General features: G+C 39.2%; 1 protein-coding gene across 4 annotated transcripts in view; it reads right to left on the reverse strand.

The window, feature by feature from the left end:
* Window positions 1-302: 302 nt before the first annotated feature.
* Window positions 303-19,025, reverse strand: part of CDH17 (cadherin 17) — a 110,991-nt gene continuing 92,268 nt past the window's right edge. For all 4 annotated transcript variants that reach the window (XM_059394861.1, XM_059394862.1, XM_059394864.1 and 1 more), the window contains exons 13-18: window positions 15,975-16,219; window positions 12,884-13,014; window positions 8,624-8,863; window positions 3,971-4,087; window positions 3,754-3,867; window positions 303-1,273 (exon numbers count right to left, since the gene is read on the reverse strand). In XM_059394861.1, the coding sequence (XP_059250844.1) occupies window positions 1,173-1,273; window positions 3,754-3,867; window positions 3,971-4,087; window positions 8,624-8,863; window positions 12,884-13,014; window positions 15,975-16,219 (948 nt within the window). In that variant the 3' untranslated portion in view covers window positions 303-1,172. The remainder of the gene's footprint in view (window positions 1,274-3,753; window positions 3,868-3,970; window positions 4,088-8,623; window positions 8,864-12,883; window positions 13,015-15,974; window positions 16,220-19,025) is intronic.

Raw genomic sequence — 19,025 nt, forward strand, 5'->3', positions numbered from 1 at the left:
ATATAATAGAAATCCACAAAAAGGATTTTTTATGAAAAATAGAACCTATGGCTTCAGCTGCCATTATAAGAGCACCTTTTCAGATACAAGTTCTTTTTCAGACAATTCTTGAAAATTCTGAATGGTTTTGTAATGTTGAATGTTTTCAAGGATCAAAGCATGAGCCAGAGACAATGGTTCCAGACCTAAATATCCTTCCAAATGCCTGAGGTTCTCTTATTCAACCTGAATGGTCCTGAAAGCAGTGAATTTTTATTTTATTGTAGATGTCTCCTTACAGATCAGCTCTATATGGGAGGCGATTCTGATCAAGGGTAAGTAACCATTGTTATTAACCAGATCCTCCCTCAACAAATGCAAAGAAGCAGGAAGCAGAGCCAAAGAGCCCAAGAAACAAAAACCACAGTCAACATTCTTGATTTTTGTCACTACTTCTTCTGTTAAATATACAGCAACCAATCTTTATTAACATACATGTAAGGAAAACATGTGCAGAACATAAGCATAGTAGGTAATAAGTAAATCTGGTCATGGGTTGGTTTATGCACCAAAATTTGTGAAAATTGGCCTGTGTGGCCTGTGGTAGGTTTTTGCCATTTCCAAGTGGGAGAACCTCAAATGAAGAGTGTTATGAGCCACAGTGAGCTAAAGAAGGCTAATAACACAAAGAGTTTCTGTTCACATCAAAGGACAAGGGTCCCATTTTATTTTTTTCCTACAACTTCACTTTGTTCTTTTTTCCAACAAATGTTTTAAAATTAGTGCAATACCAAGAGACATGAAGAAGGAGACACAGGACAAAATTAGGAAAGTATAAATGGAATCCAGGAAGTTCTGTGGTGGATGACTGATAAATCTTGATAAGGAGAAAATGAACAGAATATTTCATCAGTCCATCTCTCCCTAAAGGGAAAAAACACATACATTTTTTTGTTTTGGATACATAGCTAAAGCTTTTGCAGAGGGGAAAGTGTCATGGGAAAATGGGAAATGTCTCTAATGTCTATAGCACACAGAATATCAAAGAGTAACAAAATATTAAAAGGCAAGAGATTATATCTGTAAAAAATTGTAATGCACATGTTGCATTAAAAAAAGTAAAATTACAGGACTAAATGGTTGTGTTACTGAAATAGTACTCAATATATAAACTCAAGCATTCCTTTTCAAATTCAGTTTTTCAGAGGTTGGGCTTCAGATGCCTGAGCGCTTTCGACATTATCTTTGCCTCCATTCTTCTTTATTCGGATAAACACAACTGCTAAAATTATACCTAAAAGACAAAACACAGGGTCAAAGAGATGGAATCTTAAAATGTCCTATCACATTCATTTATAAAGTAGTACTCTTGTAGGAAAAAATGACTCATATGACTTCATTTCTTTTTGTGGTTCAACAAAGTTTTGTCGTCCTGGTGAAAAAGGCATTCTAGGCATTGGCTTTCTTGGATTCATAAGTTTGTCATTTGTCTTATTGTAAGTAAGTATGTATCAACTCCCTAATCATATATAAGCTGTTAGCTCTCACTGGGTCTTTGCCAAGGAATATAGGACCTAATGCATACTGAAGACGAAGTGTGTAAGCATCTGAATGAGTTCCTGACCTTTTGACATATTCAATAAAGTCTATTCCAGTCCTTCCTCTTCTCTAGAGGAAAGAGTCCATCAGAACAACCAGAAAGCTGATCTCTGACCTGTTCACCTACCTAAAGCTTAGGTGTGTCCACACCAGATTCCATGTTATCTTTGGGGCCTTCCTCATGGCTCCAATTCTAGTAGACTCCCTAACCTTTCTGGTTTTTCTTATCTCTCAACTCCTACAAAATTACGTTGTGCATTTTAGCACTAACTCTGTACTATAAACCAGAGTTTATGGTTTATATGGAAAATATTGGTTTTTTCAATAGAAAATATGGAAAGGGAGATGTTTTATGGAACCAATATGGAAACCAATATGGAAAAGGGGAGTTGTTTTAAGGAAATAAACCTGGCAGTAAATTTACAGGAGGAATCATGGCAGAAGAGACTGGATGCTCAGAGACTAATGAAGAATCTTGCACTAAGGGGTGCCTGGGTGGCTCAGTCAGTTAAGCATCTGTCTTTGGCTGAGGTCATGACCTCCAGGTCTTGGGATCAAGCCCCTTGTTGTGCTTCCCACCCAGCAGGGAGTCTGCTTCTGCCCATCTCCCCATTTGTGCTCTTCTTCTGTCTCTCTCTCTCAAGTGAATAAATAAAATCTTTCAAAAAAAATTTTTAAAAAAGAATCTTCCACTTATCCCAAACCTATTTGGAAAAAGTAAGGTATGGAACTGTAAGATCCTATTCTATTTTTAGATATCCCCAGACTCATTCAATTCTTAATGTGTGGCAAAATTATGGGATTAAACTGTCATGGGAGAAAATTATTTGGTTCATAAACTCAAAAATCCTTTTAAGATGGGAGGGTAGACAGAGGAAGAAAAAGCACAGAAGCCAGAAGGGAGCTTGGTAAATGAGTCGTAACTCAAAAGTCCAGCTCAATTAGTATAAAAGGTGTATACCAGCCTGTGGTCAGGAAGGAAAGATGATCCCCGTGCACATGTGAGGATGGGTTGTGGCTATGTCACATAGTTCTTTCCCTGTCACAATAATGAGGAATTTGGATGGAATGGTATAAGGAAATGAGATCTCTTTTAGCCAGTGAATCAGAGTCCAATGTGACAGATTGGGTCATGGCTGAAAAGACCAGATGCCAGGAAAAAAATGAATAGTTCTTAGAAGAATCCCAGCCCTCCTTTTAAAAGAGAAAGGATGTGAACTGGTGTAAAACCCTTCAGTCAAGTGGATCCAACATGATGAAGGATCTATCCCTAATATTTAACTTACGGTGAGGACAACAGCTGAAAGAGGACGATTACCACAGTAAGCCCCGAAAAAAAGAAGATGTCTAGAAATGGGGAATCTGATGCCTAGTCTGGCCAGGAGGCTAAGGCAGAGTAAGGCCTGAGATAAGCTAGAATTGTTCTGGAGTAATAAAGAATCAGAGTCTACAGTCATGAAAATACGCAAAGGGAAATTCTGTAACATTTCAGGCATGTGAGCATCTCCACTGGAAGGCTGATTCCACCTAGTCCAACAATGGCAGACTAGACTGCGAGTTCTGTGAATGTAGGATCTGGTATGTCTTGCCCATCACTGTATCCCCCATATTGAGCATAGGGCCTGACATATCAGGGGCACCGCTACTGCATTTCTTTCTCCTTCATCAAAAAACCTTGGGGCGCCTGGGTGGCTCAGCGGATTAAAGCCTCTGCCTTCGGCCCAGGTCATGATCCCAGGACCCTGGGATCGAGCCCCGCATCGGGCTCTCTGCTCAGTGCAGAGCCTGCTTCTCTCTCTCTCTCTCTCTGCCTGCCTCTCTGCCTACTTGTGTTCTCTGTCAAATAAATAAATGAAATCTTTAAAAAAACAAACAAAAAACAAAACAAAACAAAAAAAAAACCTTGGTAACTAGACCCAAAATATAACAATTTATGCTTTAAAGCCTCTTGTGTTATATCTCCCAAACTAACCAACAAGTCAGTGATAAGTAAAATGCTGTACAAAGGCAGCAGCTCTCAACTGGGAAAGTCTGATAGTTTGCTAGTGATCTCTATTCCTTGCTTTGCACAGATTGCCAGTGAGCAGCCACCAGACAGGACCTGAAGAGAGATCCTGAGGTAAGGGTTTCAAAGGCCCAGAGCAGGAATCCTTGAATCTGAGAAATTATACTCACCAATAACCAAAAATGTAGTCAGGAGTATACCAACTGCCATGCCCACGGTGGGCATCCCAGAGTGGTGACCTGCTGGCAGGAAACAGCTTCCGTCCACACACTTGCAGAAAGTAACTGAAAAGCAGAATAGTATTCGGTGACACACCTTTTCAAGTAAACAGTTACAGAATTCCTTATCAAAGACAAGAATTCTCCCAATTCTTGGGAAAGTTCCTACCTGGTAAAGAGACTACTCTTTCCAAGGGTGGCCGACCTCCATCCTTGATGCGAATTGGGACATTGTAAACTCTCTCCTCAAAGTTTGTGTGCTTGGTGGCAAGTCTGGCATGTGTTCCTGTCAGAATAGGGGGAAAAAATGAATGACATGAAAACACAGCCTCGGAACCATCTATTAACAGGAATAAAGCTCATCTTTGCATACATAGTAAGGTTGATCAGGAAATGATTCAATATAAGTTTGAGTTAAACTACAAAAAGAATGACCACTCTATGTGTACCTTCCCTAAGGTCAAACAGGATGCTAACGCATCCTGTGATCTGATCATGATTTCTCTATAGAATGAATACTACTGAATATAGCTGGTTATCATTATTCCATATAGTGATGTTCTGTAAAGTTAAACCGAGTTTAACACTGAATTACAGAAAAAATATTTGAAGAAATAATCGCTAATTGTTTTTCCAAATTTGATGAAAACTCTAAATCCTCAGTTCAAAGAAAATTAGGAAATCCCAGGAAAAAGAAAGACAAACAAAACTACACTAAAGCACATAATAATCAAATTGCTTAAAACTAGTGGAAAAGAAAATCTTAAATTTAAGGGGAAAAAAAGAACAATGCAATCCAAAACACAGTAGAAAAAATATCTTTAAAGTATGAGAGACAAAAAAGTCCTAATAAATTTAAAAGTGTTTCAGTCAAATGTTCTCTGGTCACTATGAAATTAAGTTAGAAATCAATAATTAGAAAGATGTGGGAAATCCCCATATATTTGGAAACTGTATAATATGCTTTTTTGTAATATTTTATTTATTTATTTGACAGAGATCACAAGTAGGCAGAGAGGCAGGCAGAGAGAGAGGAGGAAGCAGACCCCTGCTGAGCAGAGAGCCCGATGTGGGGCTCTATCCCAGGACCCTGGGATCATGACCTGAGCCAAAGGCAGAGGCTTTAACCCACTGAGCCACCTAGGTGCCCCTATAATACACTTCTAAATGACCCAGGCGTCACAAAAAATATATAAAAGGAAGATAAAAAGAATTTTGAACTGAAAGAAAATGAAAACACAATACATCAAACCTTGTGGAACACAACTAACGTGACACTAAGAGAAAAATTTATTACACCAAATATCCATGTTAACAAAGCAAAAATTTCCAAATTAACTTCCATAGCTCCCACTTAATAAAAATGGAACAAGAACAACAAATCAAATACAAAATAAGAAGAATGAAGGACATAATAAAGATCTGAGCACTGAAATACAAAACAAAAAATAGAGAAAAATATATGAAATCAAAAGCTTGTTCTTTGTGAATATCAATAAAATTAATAACCTCCAGCCAGATTGATCTGGAAAAAAAGAGACAATTTTTCAATATCAGAATGATGTGATGATATCACTACATATTCTGTAGATACTAAAAGAATAATAAAATAATATGGCAAATAACTTTGTGCCAATAAATTAGACAAATCAAATGAAATAGACAAATAATTTAAAAGATAAAAACTAACAAGTTCAACTAACAAGAGATCTATAACTTAAATAGCCCCGTGTTTATTAAAGAAATTGAATTTTTAATTAAAACTTCCTATAAAGATGGCTCTAGGCCCAGATGCATTTATGGGTAATTTTTTACTGAACCGTAAGAGAGAAATAAAAAACAATTTTATACAAATTCTTTCAGATAATTAAAGAAATAGAATACTTCCCAAGTCTTTCTATGAGGGCAGCATTACTCTGATAATCAAGACCAGACAAAGACATTACAAGGAAAGAAAAATATAGACCAATAGTCCTCAAGAATACAGATAGAGAAATCCTTAAAATTTTAGCAAATCAAATCTAACAATATATAAAAATACTAATATTTCACCACCAACTAAGCATTATACCAGGAAGGGATTGGTTTAAGAACCAAAAGTTGATTGATATAATTCACCAATCAAAAGACCCCCCCCAAAAAATCAACCACATAATCATCTCAATCGATGTATAAGAGGTATGTGAAAATTTTAGCATCCATTCCCAGTTTAAAAAAGAAAAAGAAAACCCTCTCTGCAAGTTAGCAATAGAAGGTAAATTCTTCAATCTAATAAAGGGCATGAACAAAAAAACTACAGTAAACGTCATTCTAAATGGTCAAAGACTGAATGCTTTCTTCCCACATTCTAAATGGTCAAAGACTGAATGCTTTCTTCCCATATCAGGTACAAGCCAGGTTATTTCTACTTTCACTACTTTCATTCAACAATCTGCTGATAGTTTTAGCCAGCAATAAAACAAGGTAAAGAAATAAAAAGCATCCAGTTTGGAAAGGAAATTAAAATGTTACTCTTCACAGACTACAGGATTGCCCACCTAGAAAATCTGTGGAGTCCTAAAAAAAGGGAGAAAGAACACTGCAAAGTGAGGTCATCAGTGTCATAGGATATAAGATCAATACACAAAAATCATCAATTATATTCCCATATCTTGGAATTGCTTAAAAATTAAAACCTTAGATACCATTTAGGATAGCATCAAAAATATGAGATGCTTAGCAGAAATTATGTAAGAACTATACACTGAAAATTAAAATACTTTGCTCAGAGAAATTAAGACCTAAATAAATGGAGTTATAGATATCATGTTCATGGGTTAGAAGATTCAGTTTTGTTCAGATGCCAATTCTCCCCCAAATTCAGCTACAGATTCACATGATCCCAAGTCACAATCTCCATAAGCTTTCTTGGTAGAAATTGACAAGCTAAATTCTAAAATTTATATGGAATGCAAAAGACCTCGATAGATGAAAAAAATATCAAAAAGAACACAGTGGGAAAAAATTACCTGATTTCCAAGTTTTATTCTAGTAAAACAGTCATCAAAGCAGTGTAGTATTAGTATAAAGATAGGCAAAGAGATCAGTGAAACAGGATAGTCCAGAAAAGGATCCATATATGTGTGGTTATTTGATCTTTGACAAAGCTGCCAAGACAATTCAATGTGAAAAGGATATTTTCAATAAATAGTGTCAGAACAATTAAATAGTCCTATTAAATACAATGAAAGTTGACCTTAACTGTATACCCCATACAAGAATTAACTTGAGTGATGCCTGGCTGGTTCAGCAGTTAAACATCTGAGTCTTGATTTCAGCTTAGATCATGATCTCAGGGTCCTGAGATCCAGCCCCATGGTGGGCTCTAAGCTCAGTGGGGAGTCCGCTTGAGATTCTCTCTTTCTCTCTCCCTCTGTGTCCCCTCACCCCACAGTTTTTTTTTCTCTCTCTCTCTCTAAAAATAATAAATAAATCTATTTTTTAAAAATTAACTTGAAATGAACCATGGACCTAAATGTAAAAGCTGACATTGCAAAATCTTTAGAGGAAAAAATTAGAAAATTTTAGTAACCTTGGGTTAGGCAAAAATTTCTTAAATATTCACCAAAAAAGTCACAAATTACATAAAATTTAAAAAGAAAAAACTCAGACACCATAAAAATGTTTAAATTTGTTCTTCAAAAGACATTCTTACAAAATGAAAATGTAAGCCATGTCCTGTAAGGAAGTATCTGTTAACATATTATTGAAAGAATTTTTACCTCGACTATAGAAAGAATGCTTGGAGTCAACAATGGAAACTGAGCAGCCAAATTTTTCAAATGGAAACAAAGTTTGAACAGACACTTCACCAGGGAAAATACATGGATGGCAAATAAGCCCATGGAAAGATGCTCCACACTGTTAGTCTTTAGGGAAACATAAATTAAAACGATAAGAAATGCTACTGCACTCCCACTAGAATGCCTAAAATAAAAATGACTACACATCTCAAGTGTTGGAGAGAATGTTGAGCAGGTAGACTTCTCATGCACCCATGGGAATGGAGAATGTTACAAACTAGAAAACAATTTGCCATTTTCTTAAAAATTTAACCAAGCAGCTACCATATGGCCCAACCATTCCACTGCTAGGGATTCAACCAAGAAAAATGAAAGGGTATGCTCTTACAATATTCTTGTTCACAAATGCTTATAGCAGCTTTACTTGATGCTGGGTGAAAATAGCTAGACAAAAAAAGAGTACATACTGTGTTGCAGTATTTAAATAAAATTCTTAAAAAAAAAAATCTTTAAATAAAATTCTTGAAAATGCAAACTAATCTAATAGTGACAGTAGATTAGTGGTTACCTGGGGGTGGGGGATGGAGGATGGGCAGGGTGGGGTAGAAAATGGGATTTACAACTGGAGCATGAAAAGTCTTGGAGGGCAGTGAAAACATTCTTATCCTTATTGTGCTGATGGCTTCAATGATAGCAACATTTATCAATTTTTATAAAATTGTATGCTGTCAATATGGGCTGTTTATTGATGACAATTGTATTTCAATGAAGCTGTTTTCCCAGCTGCCATTGGAAATTTTGCAAATGCTTTTCAAATTACCCAATTATCCAATTGTCCAACGTACACTATGGGGGATGGGGTGTGCTAATCTTTCTCCCTCCAAAGCCCAGGGTTTTTTTTCCCTCTGATGAGCTCTTCTCTACAAGTTTTCAGAGCATGAACTTCCTTCCTGTAGCCTGGCTGCAAGCACACCAAGGCAAAGAAAAACTAATTTTAATCATAGATCAGTGTTTTGTTCGATGTACTTTTGACAACTCACCATTGATTTTGGAAACTTCCCAGTTACTTTGTAAAAATTCACTGTCAAGGGAAAATGTAAACTGTGGACCCAGAAATGACTGCTGGTCATCATCAGTGGCCTCGAAAATGACACTTCCAATTGTTTGGAGGGGATGGCACAGAAACAAGCCTGCATCGTCCTTGGCTAGCCGAGGGGGGTTGTCATTCACATCGGAGAGGGTCAGGTGGAAACTGGCTATGGAGCTCAGATGGGAGCCACCTAAGGAGGTGAGAGATTGAAACATGGTATCAGGTCTCTCATTTTCCTCTTAAGGGAAAAAAAAAAACAAAAAAAAAACTTCCTTTTCTTAAAAACATACACACACAGTTCAAACAGTTGGGTTTATTGAGGTAGTAGAAAGATAACAAGCTTTCAGAATCAGACCTGGTTTCATTTCCTGCTTAAAAAGTCTCAATGATAATAATAATAACTAAGACTTATGTGCTAATATTTTTTTATTTTTTATTTAAATTCAAGTTAGTTAACAGATAGTGTAGTATTGGTTTCAGGATAGAATTTAGTGATATATCAGTTACATATAACACCCAGTGCTCATTCCAGTGAGTGCCTTCTTTAATGCCCAACACCCATTTAGCCCATCTGACCCCCACCTTCCCTCCAACAACCCTCAGTTTGTTTCCTATAGTTAAGAGTGTCTTATGGTTTGCCTCCCTCTCTGTTTTAAACTTACTTTGTTTTTCTTTCCCTTCCCCTATGTTCATCTGTTTTGTTTCTTAAATTCTACATATGAGGAAAATCATGACATATGTCTTTGCTTAGATAACTTATTTTGCTCAGCATAATACCCTCTAGTTCCAACCATGTTGTTACAAATGGCAAGATTTCATTCTTTTTGATGGCTGCATGATATTCCATTGTTTATATATATATACCATGCCTTCTTTATCCATTCATCTGTTGATGGACATCTGGACTCTTTCCATAATTTCACTATTGTTGACAATGCTGCTATAAGCATTAGGGAGCATGCGTCCCTTTGAATCAGCATTTCTATATCTTTTGGATAAGTACTTAGTAGTGTAATTGCTGGGTCTATTTTTAACTTTTTGAGGAACCTCCATATTGTTTTCCAGAGTGGCTGCACCAGTTTGCATTCTCACCAATAGTACAAAAAGTTTCCCCTTTCCCAGCATCTTCACCAATACCTGTTCTTTTCTGAGTTGTTCATCTTAGCCATTCGGACAGGTGTGAGGTGATATCTCATTGTAGTTTTGATTTGTATTTTCCTGATGATGAGTGATATTGAATATCTTTTCATGTGTCTGTTAGTCATTTGTGTGTCTTCTGTGGGAGAATGTCTATTCATGTCTTCTGCCCATTTCTTAACTGTATTATTTATTTTTGGGGTGCATGTGTCCCTTAGAATCAGCACTTCTGAATCCTTTTGTTAAATACCTAGTAGTGCAATTGTAAATGATTTTGATGAGTTCGTTACAGACTCTGGATACTAGCCCTTTATCCAATATGTCATTTGCAAGTACTTCACCCATTCTATAGGTTGCCTTTTAGTTTTGTTGATTGTTTCCTTCGCTGTGCAGAAGCTTTTTATCTTGATGAAGTTCTGATAGTTCATTTTTGCTTTTCTTTCCCTTGCCTCCAGAGATGTGGCTAGTGAGAAGTTGCTACAGTGAAAGTCAGAGAGGTTGTTGCCTATGTTCCCCTTTAGGATTTTGATGGTTTCCTGTCTCACATTTAAATCTTTAATCCATCTTGAATTTATCTTTCTGTATGGTGTAAGAAAGTGGTCCAGCTTCATTCTTCGGCATGTGGCTGTCCAGTTTTCCCAGGACCATTTCTTGAAAAGACTGTCTTCTTTCCATTGGATATTCTTTCCTGCTTTGTCAAGATTAGTTGATAATAGAGTTGAGGGTCCATTTCTGGGTTCTCTATTCTGTTCCATTGATCTATGTATCTGTTTTTGTGCCAGTACCATACTGACTTGATGACTACAGTTTTGTAATAGAGCTTGAAATACAGAATCACGATGGCTTCAGTTTTGTTCTTTTTCAGGATTGCTCTGGCTATTTGGGGTCTTTTGTGGTTCCATACAAATTTTAAGATTGTTTGTTCTAGCTCTGTGGTAAATGCTAGTGGTATTTTGATCAGGATTGCATTGAATGTATAGCTTGCTTTGGGTATACATTACTTCAAAACAAGTCCAATGTGCATTTACTGATGACAAGACTGAGGTTCAAAGAAGTTGTGTGACTTGCCCAAGATCACACAGCAGTAGAGAGGTTTCCACCCCAAGAAGTCTGACTCTAGAGCCCACAATTTCTCCTCAACACTGATCTAGGCATGTTTGTTTAGTTTTCTACACATCATTTTTTCAGCTATATAATAAGTGACTTTGTGAGGACCCCACATGTACTGTTTGTTGAAAATAGTGAAGGGCTGCACAAATGTTATTTTCTATGACATAGCGGTGAAAGATTAAAAATTTGTAGCCTTAACAGTTGGTAGCTGTGTGATTGTAAGCAAGTTACTGAACTTCTCAGTGCCTTGATTTCCTCATCCATAAAATATGGTCAAGAATAGCACCTACCCATAGTGTTGTATGAGGATTAAGCTATTACACTAAGTGCTTAAAACCAGGGCTGCCAGTACAGTGTAAACTCAGACTCTTCTCACACTCCCTGACATCAGTCACAGAGACCAGTTCCACAGTTTATGACCCCATCTTGCTTTAATTCCAATGAACCTCATCCTCTTGCTTTGCTTTTCAACTGTCTTCCCTAGCCCTGACCACACTTAACCAAAGGAGGAAAAGCCACTGTGCTCTTGAAGTCATTTCATCTATCAGCATCATTTTAGAGCCAACAAAGGGAAACAGGGCTTTGGATCCTGGTTTTGATTCATGGAACTTCTAAAATGTGAGCGGTCTCTAGGACACATCCAAAGTGAAGTGTTGATCCCCATTATGTTGTAGTGGAATGCGTGGCATAAAGGCTCAGCCAGAAACTTCCTACTGATTAATCGGGAGCTTTTAAATCACGAGTTCAATGTATACAATGTGATAGTGGAATGTGCTTTTCTGGAAACAAGCAAGGGAGAGAGCAAGTCCCCCACCCACCTCACCAAGGCGTGTCTACTTGCACACAACTGTTCCAAATTTGGCACAGACTTCAGTATTTCTACCCTCATTGGCTTAACTTGACTGTGGCACTTTTGTTTTTCTTACTCCTTTCACAGGCAGGACCATTTTCATGATTCCCATCCACTGGAATGTTCCCCCTTCCACCCCCCAATCCTGGGCCTCACATTTGGAAGTTTATTTTTTTGGTCTAAAACTGTATTTACTTAGTCCTAATTTGTTCCATTCTCATTTTTTGGTAAACCAGGCAAATATATTTGCTATTTAATTGGAGGCTTCAACCAGAATAAAGTCAACAGAATTTCTACACTAAGTTGGAAAATTCCATTTAAGTGCAAAGAACCCTTATGTTTTAATCACCAGCCTTATCACTGGGAGGCATACTATTCTATGGGTGTGTGTTTATTTTAATTTTTCAAGTTCCCTGAAATGCCACATTCAAAGTCAAAGGGGAATATATATCACCACAACTGGATTAAATGGGATGCAAAGATTATACAGGATGATTCAAACATCTTTGGCTTCTCTATGGAATAATCTTTCCTTTCAAAAGCTCACCCAATTTCAGCAAAACAGAGATACCCAGGGCTACCCAAGCCTAGTGAATCAGACTTTCCAGAGATGATCTCCTCATGTCTGATTGAACAAGCTCCCAAGTGATTCTGGCACATATGGAAGAAAACATGGCATAAAACATTTCTGTTTCAGAACGGGTCAGACCCAAGCCCCTGCAATTTAAGACTAAAGGAGCATGTCACGGTCTAGGTCAGCAGGGCAGTGCCCTGCTCTCAGGGAAAACCCACAACCACTTTGGAGGAAGGGTAGGTAGTTCAGCAGAGGTGCAGGAACCTTCCCTGAAGCTGTAGCCCCCACAGGAAACAACAGTGAGCAGCAACAGCCCTGTCGCCAGCCTGCAGGTGCACCTCTGCCAGAGAGGTGCCAATGGATCCCACCTTGCACCAAACCAGGAAGGTCTGAGCACTTCCCTCCACTTTGGTACTTTTAGCATCCTTCCAGTGGAAGATATTCTGACAATTGGACCCAGTAGAGTTTCCCACCCACTTCACCTTCCCTCCCATGTCTGTCGATGTAGCCCCTCATCATTTGTTACTTTTTTTCCTCACCTATTTCGGTAGCCACCACGTGCACCACATACATACTCTCAGCTTCCCGGTCCACCGGAGCCCTAGTGGAGATCTGGCCAGTGACGGGGTCAATTTTAAGCCAACCTCTCCTGTCGTCTCTCAGGGAATAACTTCATAAGGTGAAAAGAGTAAAAGAAAACTCACATTACTCTGTGTGAAGATGTGAAGCTAGTTTAAGATCATTACGCTGTTCTATCAGCCTTATCCCTTGCGTATCACTTAGAGCATATTTAAGGGTTATTTTATATGATTAATGCTTTCCTGGCATATGGTCCCTCTTCAAAAGGAGGATTAATGTATCCTTATAGAGTCCTAATTTTATTTGTTTTATCAAAAAGATATAGTCACAAACTCCAGAGGAAAAGAGTTAAACTTTTCTGGAAATCAAAGGATTCCAATGAAAACAACCTGGAAGCATCTTTTAAAACTGATTGGCCAACCACTCCCTCTAAGAAAATTCAAACCCCCAGGGGAGGAGATAATAGGTAAATGGGTGGGTACTCAGAGGCTGCTGGTGGCCCACTGAATTGCTCATTCTACAAACATCTACTGAGTGCATTAGAACAAGAGTGGAGGGGCGCCTGGGTGGCTCAGTGGGTTAAACCTCTGCCTTCACCTTGGTCATGATCTCAGGATCCTGAGATCGAGTCCCACATTGGGCTCTCTGCTCAGCGGGAAGCCTGCTTCCCCCTCTGCCTCTCTGCCTACTTGTGATTTCTCTCTCTGTCAAATAAATAAATAAAATCTTAAAAAAAAAAAAAAAACCAAGAGTGGAAATTACCAGAAAAAGGGTGGGGTGGGGGTACTCTTAAGCCAGTGAAGGAGACAGACACAGAAATAGAGAGTGCCAGTAAAATGTGGCAAACACAATGAGAAGGGCCTTGAGGTCTCCCAGAGAACTCTTTCTGAAACAGAAGATGTTAACTAAGGCAAGAAAATGGATGCTTCAAGCAAGAGCAATTGTGTGAACTAGTGCGGAGAGGCCAAGGGCTAGCCTGGTGGTGTGGGGCAGTCAGGCATTCCAGCTGTGTTGGGATAAAAATGGGAAGCAGTGGATGGCAAAGATGAAGCCAGGGAGGTGGAAGGAGCCAGATCATGGGAAGCTATGGGCAGTGATAGAATGCTGTTAAGCAGGAAGGTGATTTAGTCATATTTGTGTTTTCAGTGGAACTCATTGGCAGGCGTATGAGAGATAGATCTGAGAAAAGCCTAGAACCACCAGAAAATCAATCAGGGCAGACTTTTGGAAAGCAAAACAACATAGCCATAAGGCTGTCCATGCCTTCAGACCACAGAATACCACTTCTGGAAACTGTCCCCCAATAAAAACCAATTTAACTGAAGTTAGAAAAGAACAACATTCATACATAGGTTCAAAATATTTTATATAATTTTAAAAAATACTGGAAACAACCTACATGTCCAGAAGTAAGAGAATGATTAAAAAGTCAGTATGTGTTCATTCATCAGATTAATTTTTTCATATTAGTATGCTCTGTACTATTGGGCTATGTGTATGGGTGATGAAGAAATCCTACATATCTGGGATTTCTCTCTGGAGGGTTTTCAGAGGAGTCCTGTGATCTGATCTACTACTTTAAAGCACCACTGGGTGCTGATGGATTATGAGTTTGCATAGCCAAGAGAAAAAGAATGAACTCAGGCCAAAAACTTGGGAGTCAGCCTTAATTCTCAACTGACTTATTACTAGAATCAGAACTATTGATCAATTATTCCTCATTCTTGAAACACTCTTCTCATTTGTCTTCTTACACTTTCCTTCTGTGTCTTTTTCCCTATCTTCCTGATTTGAATCTAATAGTATTTACGGTATACATTTTCCTCGATCCAAGAACTTTTCTTAAATGATTTTGTTGTCCCCACTCATTAACTCAAATTTTTATTCGCTTGTCTTTGACTAGTGATTTTTATAGCATTCTCATGAAGAAGGCAGAAGCATTTATTAAAAAATAAATGGCTGTAAATTATAAACATTTTGTGCCCCATCATACTTTGTGACTCTGATGGATATAGTAGTATCTACACTAAACCACACAGCATAGCCCCTACTGTTCTTTCTCTATTACCTTTGTCTTTATGGGACATAGAGAGTGAAACAGGTGGGAAATTTACTCTTGGACAGACAAAGAAAAAGGTCTTAGAGGTGATTCCAAGTACCTAAATGACAGCTCACCAGGAGGCAATACTTCCCTCAAATGTTTGAGAAATTTAAGGAATTGTCATTCATAAGCACATTCCATGGTTTAAGCTGAAGTATTTGTTATGCCACAGACAGTAGTGCTGAGGTGGTATAACAGAAGCAGAAGATCCAGGCTCAAACCCTATCTAGGTGCTTATTGACTATATAATATTAAAGAGGTTATAGATATTGATTCAGATATGGGAAAATTATCATTGTAGGTCCTATTGCACTGGAAAAAAATGATTGAGAATTGCTAAGAAGGAAATATTTGCACATTTTGCTCAACCACCTCAGCCTGAGCACTAGCCTCTCCAGGGATGGGCTCTGGAATGAGTCTTGTCACCCCAGACCTGTTGTCTGGAGAACCAAGTAAAGTCGACAGTCTACATCCAGAAGATTCCTTTAACCCTATCAGGTGGGCAAATCTGTCCAGTTGGGCTTTTGCTTCATTTTCCCTGTCTAGAAAGAACTTCAGTCCACCTTAGGGGTTGGGTTGCAACTCTCTGCCACACCCTGGTCCCCATGGCTGGTACAGACACAGAGCCTGGCTTTGGGTAGCCCAGTCTTTGGACCCATCTCCTGAACTCAGCTCTCAGCTGCTGGGATTTGTAGTGAGTGGGCTAGGATGGAAGCTGACATGCTTCCCATTTGCCTGAGCTTGATTTCTCACTGATGCCCCCTGGGTACTGACGACTGTTGGAACCAAGGTCAAGTTCACCACATGCCCTGGGATACAGCTTCGGATCACTGCTTTCTCAGGGGAGAGCCCTGGGGTCAGACCAGCTTCTCTATCCCTCCCAGCCCTGCTCCTCCCCACTGGCCATAGTCCCAGCACAGCTAGCCCTGTCCAGCATTGCTCTCCTCTACCTTATATCCAGATTTTCCGGATCCCTGGCAGTCACATTGCCCACTTTAGTGCCTACAGCCACATCTTCACGGACTTTTGCTTGGTATATGCGCTGGGAAAATACGGGTGCTTCATTCACATCTGTCACAATAAGCTTGAACGTGGCAGAGGAGCTGGTGTTGTAATTTACACCATACACCAGAGGCTCAGGATTTTCTGCTTGAAACACAATATCATGAATGGCTGCAGTTTCAAAATCAAGAGGCTGTATAGGGAGGAGAAAAGAAGAGGAAAAATTAATTTGGGGGATGATTAGCACCCTTAAAAGATTCATTCCCAACAGTCCTTTAAAAGCTTCCTAATGGGGCACCTGAGCCAGTTAAGCATCCAACTATTGATTTCAGCTCAGGTGATGATCCCAGGGTTGTGAGATTGAGTCCCATGTTGAGCATGGAGCCTGCTTAAGATTCTCTCTCTCCCTCTCCCTCTGCCCTCCTACTCCCTCTCTATAAATAAATAAATAAACAAATAAATAAATACTTTTTTTTTTAATAGCACAGCAGTTCTCAGTTTGGTGTCAGCAAAAACCTACTTCTCAAAATGATAACAGAGCCATAGTATTAGAACTGCAGGACTTATCAGAGACTTTAAAATGCTATATGCATTACGACTCTCCTAGGAGAGGAAATCAATGTGGCATCCCTTAAATTTATGTAGTATCTAGGATACTTCATTTATTCAGCAGAAACTTAACTAATTCTCTCAAGAAAATTCTCAGAAGACAACTGGGGAAAGGCTTATATAGAGACATCCACAATGTATAGAGAATGATTATCAAGGGACCTCAGGATCCAAACCCCAAAATAAAGAACTTATATTCCTAAAGGGTAGGAGAGGTTAGCAGAGAAAATTGAAAGATAGAGGATCTGCTCTTGTGACAGACCATGCTGGACAAAGCCAGGAATCAAGAATCAAGAAACCAAGTGAGTGTACTCTGAAGAAGAATTTAACAGGGCTACCCAAGACAGAAGGAGTGACTTTAAAAAACAGTAAATTCCCAACTCTGGTAGCTTCCAAGAACAGGCTTAAACAACATGTGACAGGCTAGCATAGAAAGAACTTCTGTAGCATTTCAGCAACTGGTTTTATGTGACTTTTAAGTTCTCTCTCAAGGCATTGAGTCCATGACTATGAGGGGGAAAAATTCCTAGTCCAAAGGCCTGCTGAAGAAGAATAGCCCCTAAAGTTGGACCTCTCATCTGGGATTGAAAGTCTGCTGAGAATCTTCTAAGCCCTAGAAACCAAAATCTAAATATTTATATTAGGTGCACATGTGAGTTTTCTCCTAGGGAGAGGATATAGTCACTGTGTCAATGGCACCCAGGACCTCAAAAACAAAGAAACAAAAGGGAAACCCAAAGTGCATTATGGATTATGGAAACTACACTGTTTGATTCACTCTCCCAGGCCCGTAAGACCCAGGACCTCTTGGTGAGCTGTCAGTCTTTTAACTTTAGTTTATATCAGTTTCTCATTCATTGATTGGAAATGGTAATATCCACTCACAAAGAGAAAAATTCACAGAGAGTTTGACACCTGATTGCATTAGCTCGGCCTGCCCTTCCCTAACATCTGAAGTTCTCCCCCTCAGGCAGGAGTTGGCTCAGTGCAGTCCTTTCTACATCTGATTCCCACCTCCTACCCAAATGGACAAGCTCTACATCCTCTGTAATCTTTAATTGCTTGGTTTTCTATCTTAGATATTTACTGAGCACAAGTTCTCTGAGACGAGGAATTATGTTACACTCATCTTTGCTTCTCCTCTCTTTCTTGGCACACAGTAAACATTGTGTATTAGTCAAGAGATAGAAAGATCAGAAGAACTCAGTCTTCTTGGGCCCTTAAGGGCTCCAGTGGAAAAGACATTCTGGAGAAAATTCCTATTCTCCAAAAACCCCTCTCCTCCGTGTACACACAAACACACACAACATCATAACCCAATATCTAGTTCAATAGAAAGTACGATAGAAAGGTCAATCATATGGAAGAGAAAGAATTATGTATGAAGACTCAAGGCCATTTAAGATAGAAAATAAGAAGCAACTGACAGGATAAAAATTAAGGATATAAAATTTCCTAAACCAGATGAGATGTAAAAAAGAGGTTGCTTCCAGAAATAAGCACCCACTGTCTACAGGCCATGGTTCCATGAGGCTCTTAGGAACCCCACCAACTGGTCTGAAAGGTCTCCCTGCTCTTCTCTCAGGGGATGAAGGCAGGGGTACCAAACCAAGAAAGCCTGGTATTTGGAACAAAAAGACAGCAGCCCCTGGAGGAAGCCTGTGTTGTGGACAAAGGATGCCCTCTCTGCTCCTTGCTGATCCAGCCAAGCCCAGGCTCAGGCAGACAGCTCCACTCTCTGTGTGCTCAGGCAGAGGATACGCATCCCATCCTCAAACCAAACAGATCCTCAGTAGTATCCCCGGCTTTCCCATCCCATCATTGCAGTCCCCAGAGGTGGGGGGGTAAAGAAACAAGACACAATGTCTGCAAAGAGGAAGCAACCTGTGTCATCAGGGACAGAGAACAATATATGTATTTTCTATTATTTCACATGCTGAGGATGAAACAAGTTTTGGAAATGCTGTCCTCCTCAGTATTTACTGCCACCCAGTGCTCTGGCCGCTAGAACATGTTGGTCTTGGGGCCAAACGGGTATCAGGAGCAGGAAGTCTATGCCTTTGAGTACTGCTTGGCTTATCAAGAATTCCCCAAACTCAACACACACAAAACAGACAAGCATATCAAAAAATGGGCAGAAGATATGAACAGAGACTTCTCCAATCAAGACATACAAATGGCTATCAGACACATGAAAAAATGTTCATCATCACTAGCCATCAGGGAGATTCAAATTAAAACCACATTGAGATATCACCTTATACCAGTTAGAATGGCCAAGATTAACAAGACAGGAAACAACATGTGTTGGAGGGGATGTGGAGAAAGGGGAACCCTCTTACACTGTTGGTGGGAATGCAAGTTGGTGCAGCCTCTTTGGAGAACAGTGT

Source organism: Mustela nigripes, chromosome 3 (genome assembly GCF_022355385.1).
Source record: "Mustela nigripes isolate SB6536 chromosome 3, MUSNIG.SB6536, whole genome shotgun sequence".
NCBI classification, from domain to species: Eukaryota; Metazoa; Chordata; class Mammalia; order Carnivora; family Mustelidae; genus Mustela; species Mustela nigripes.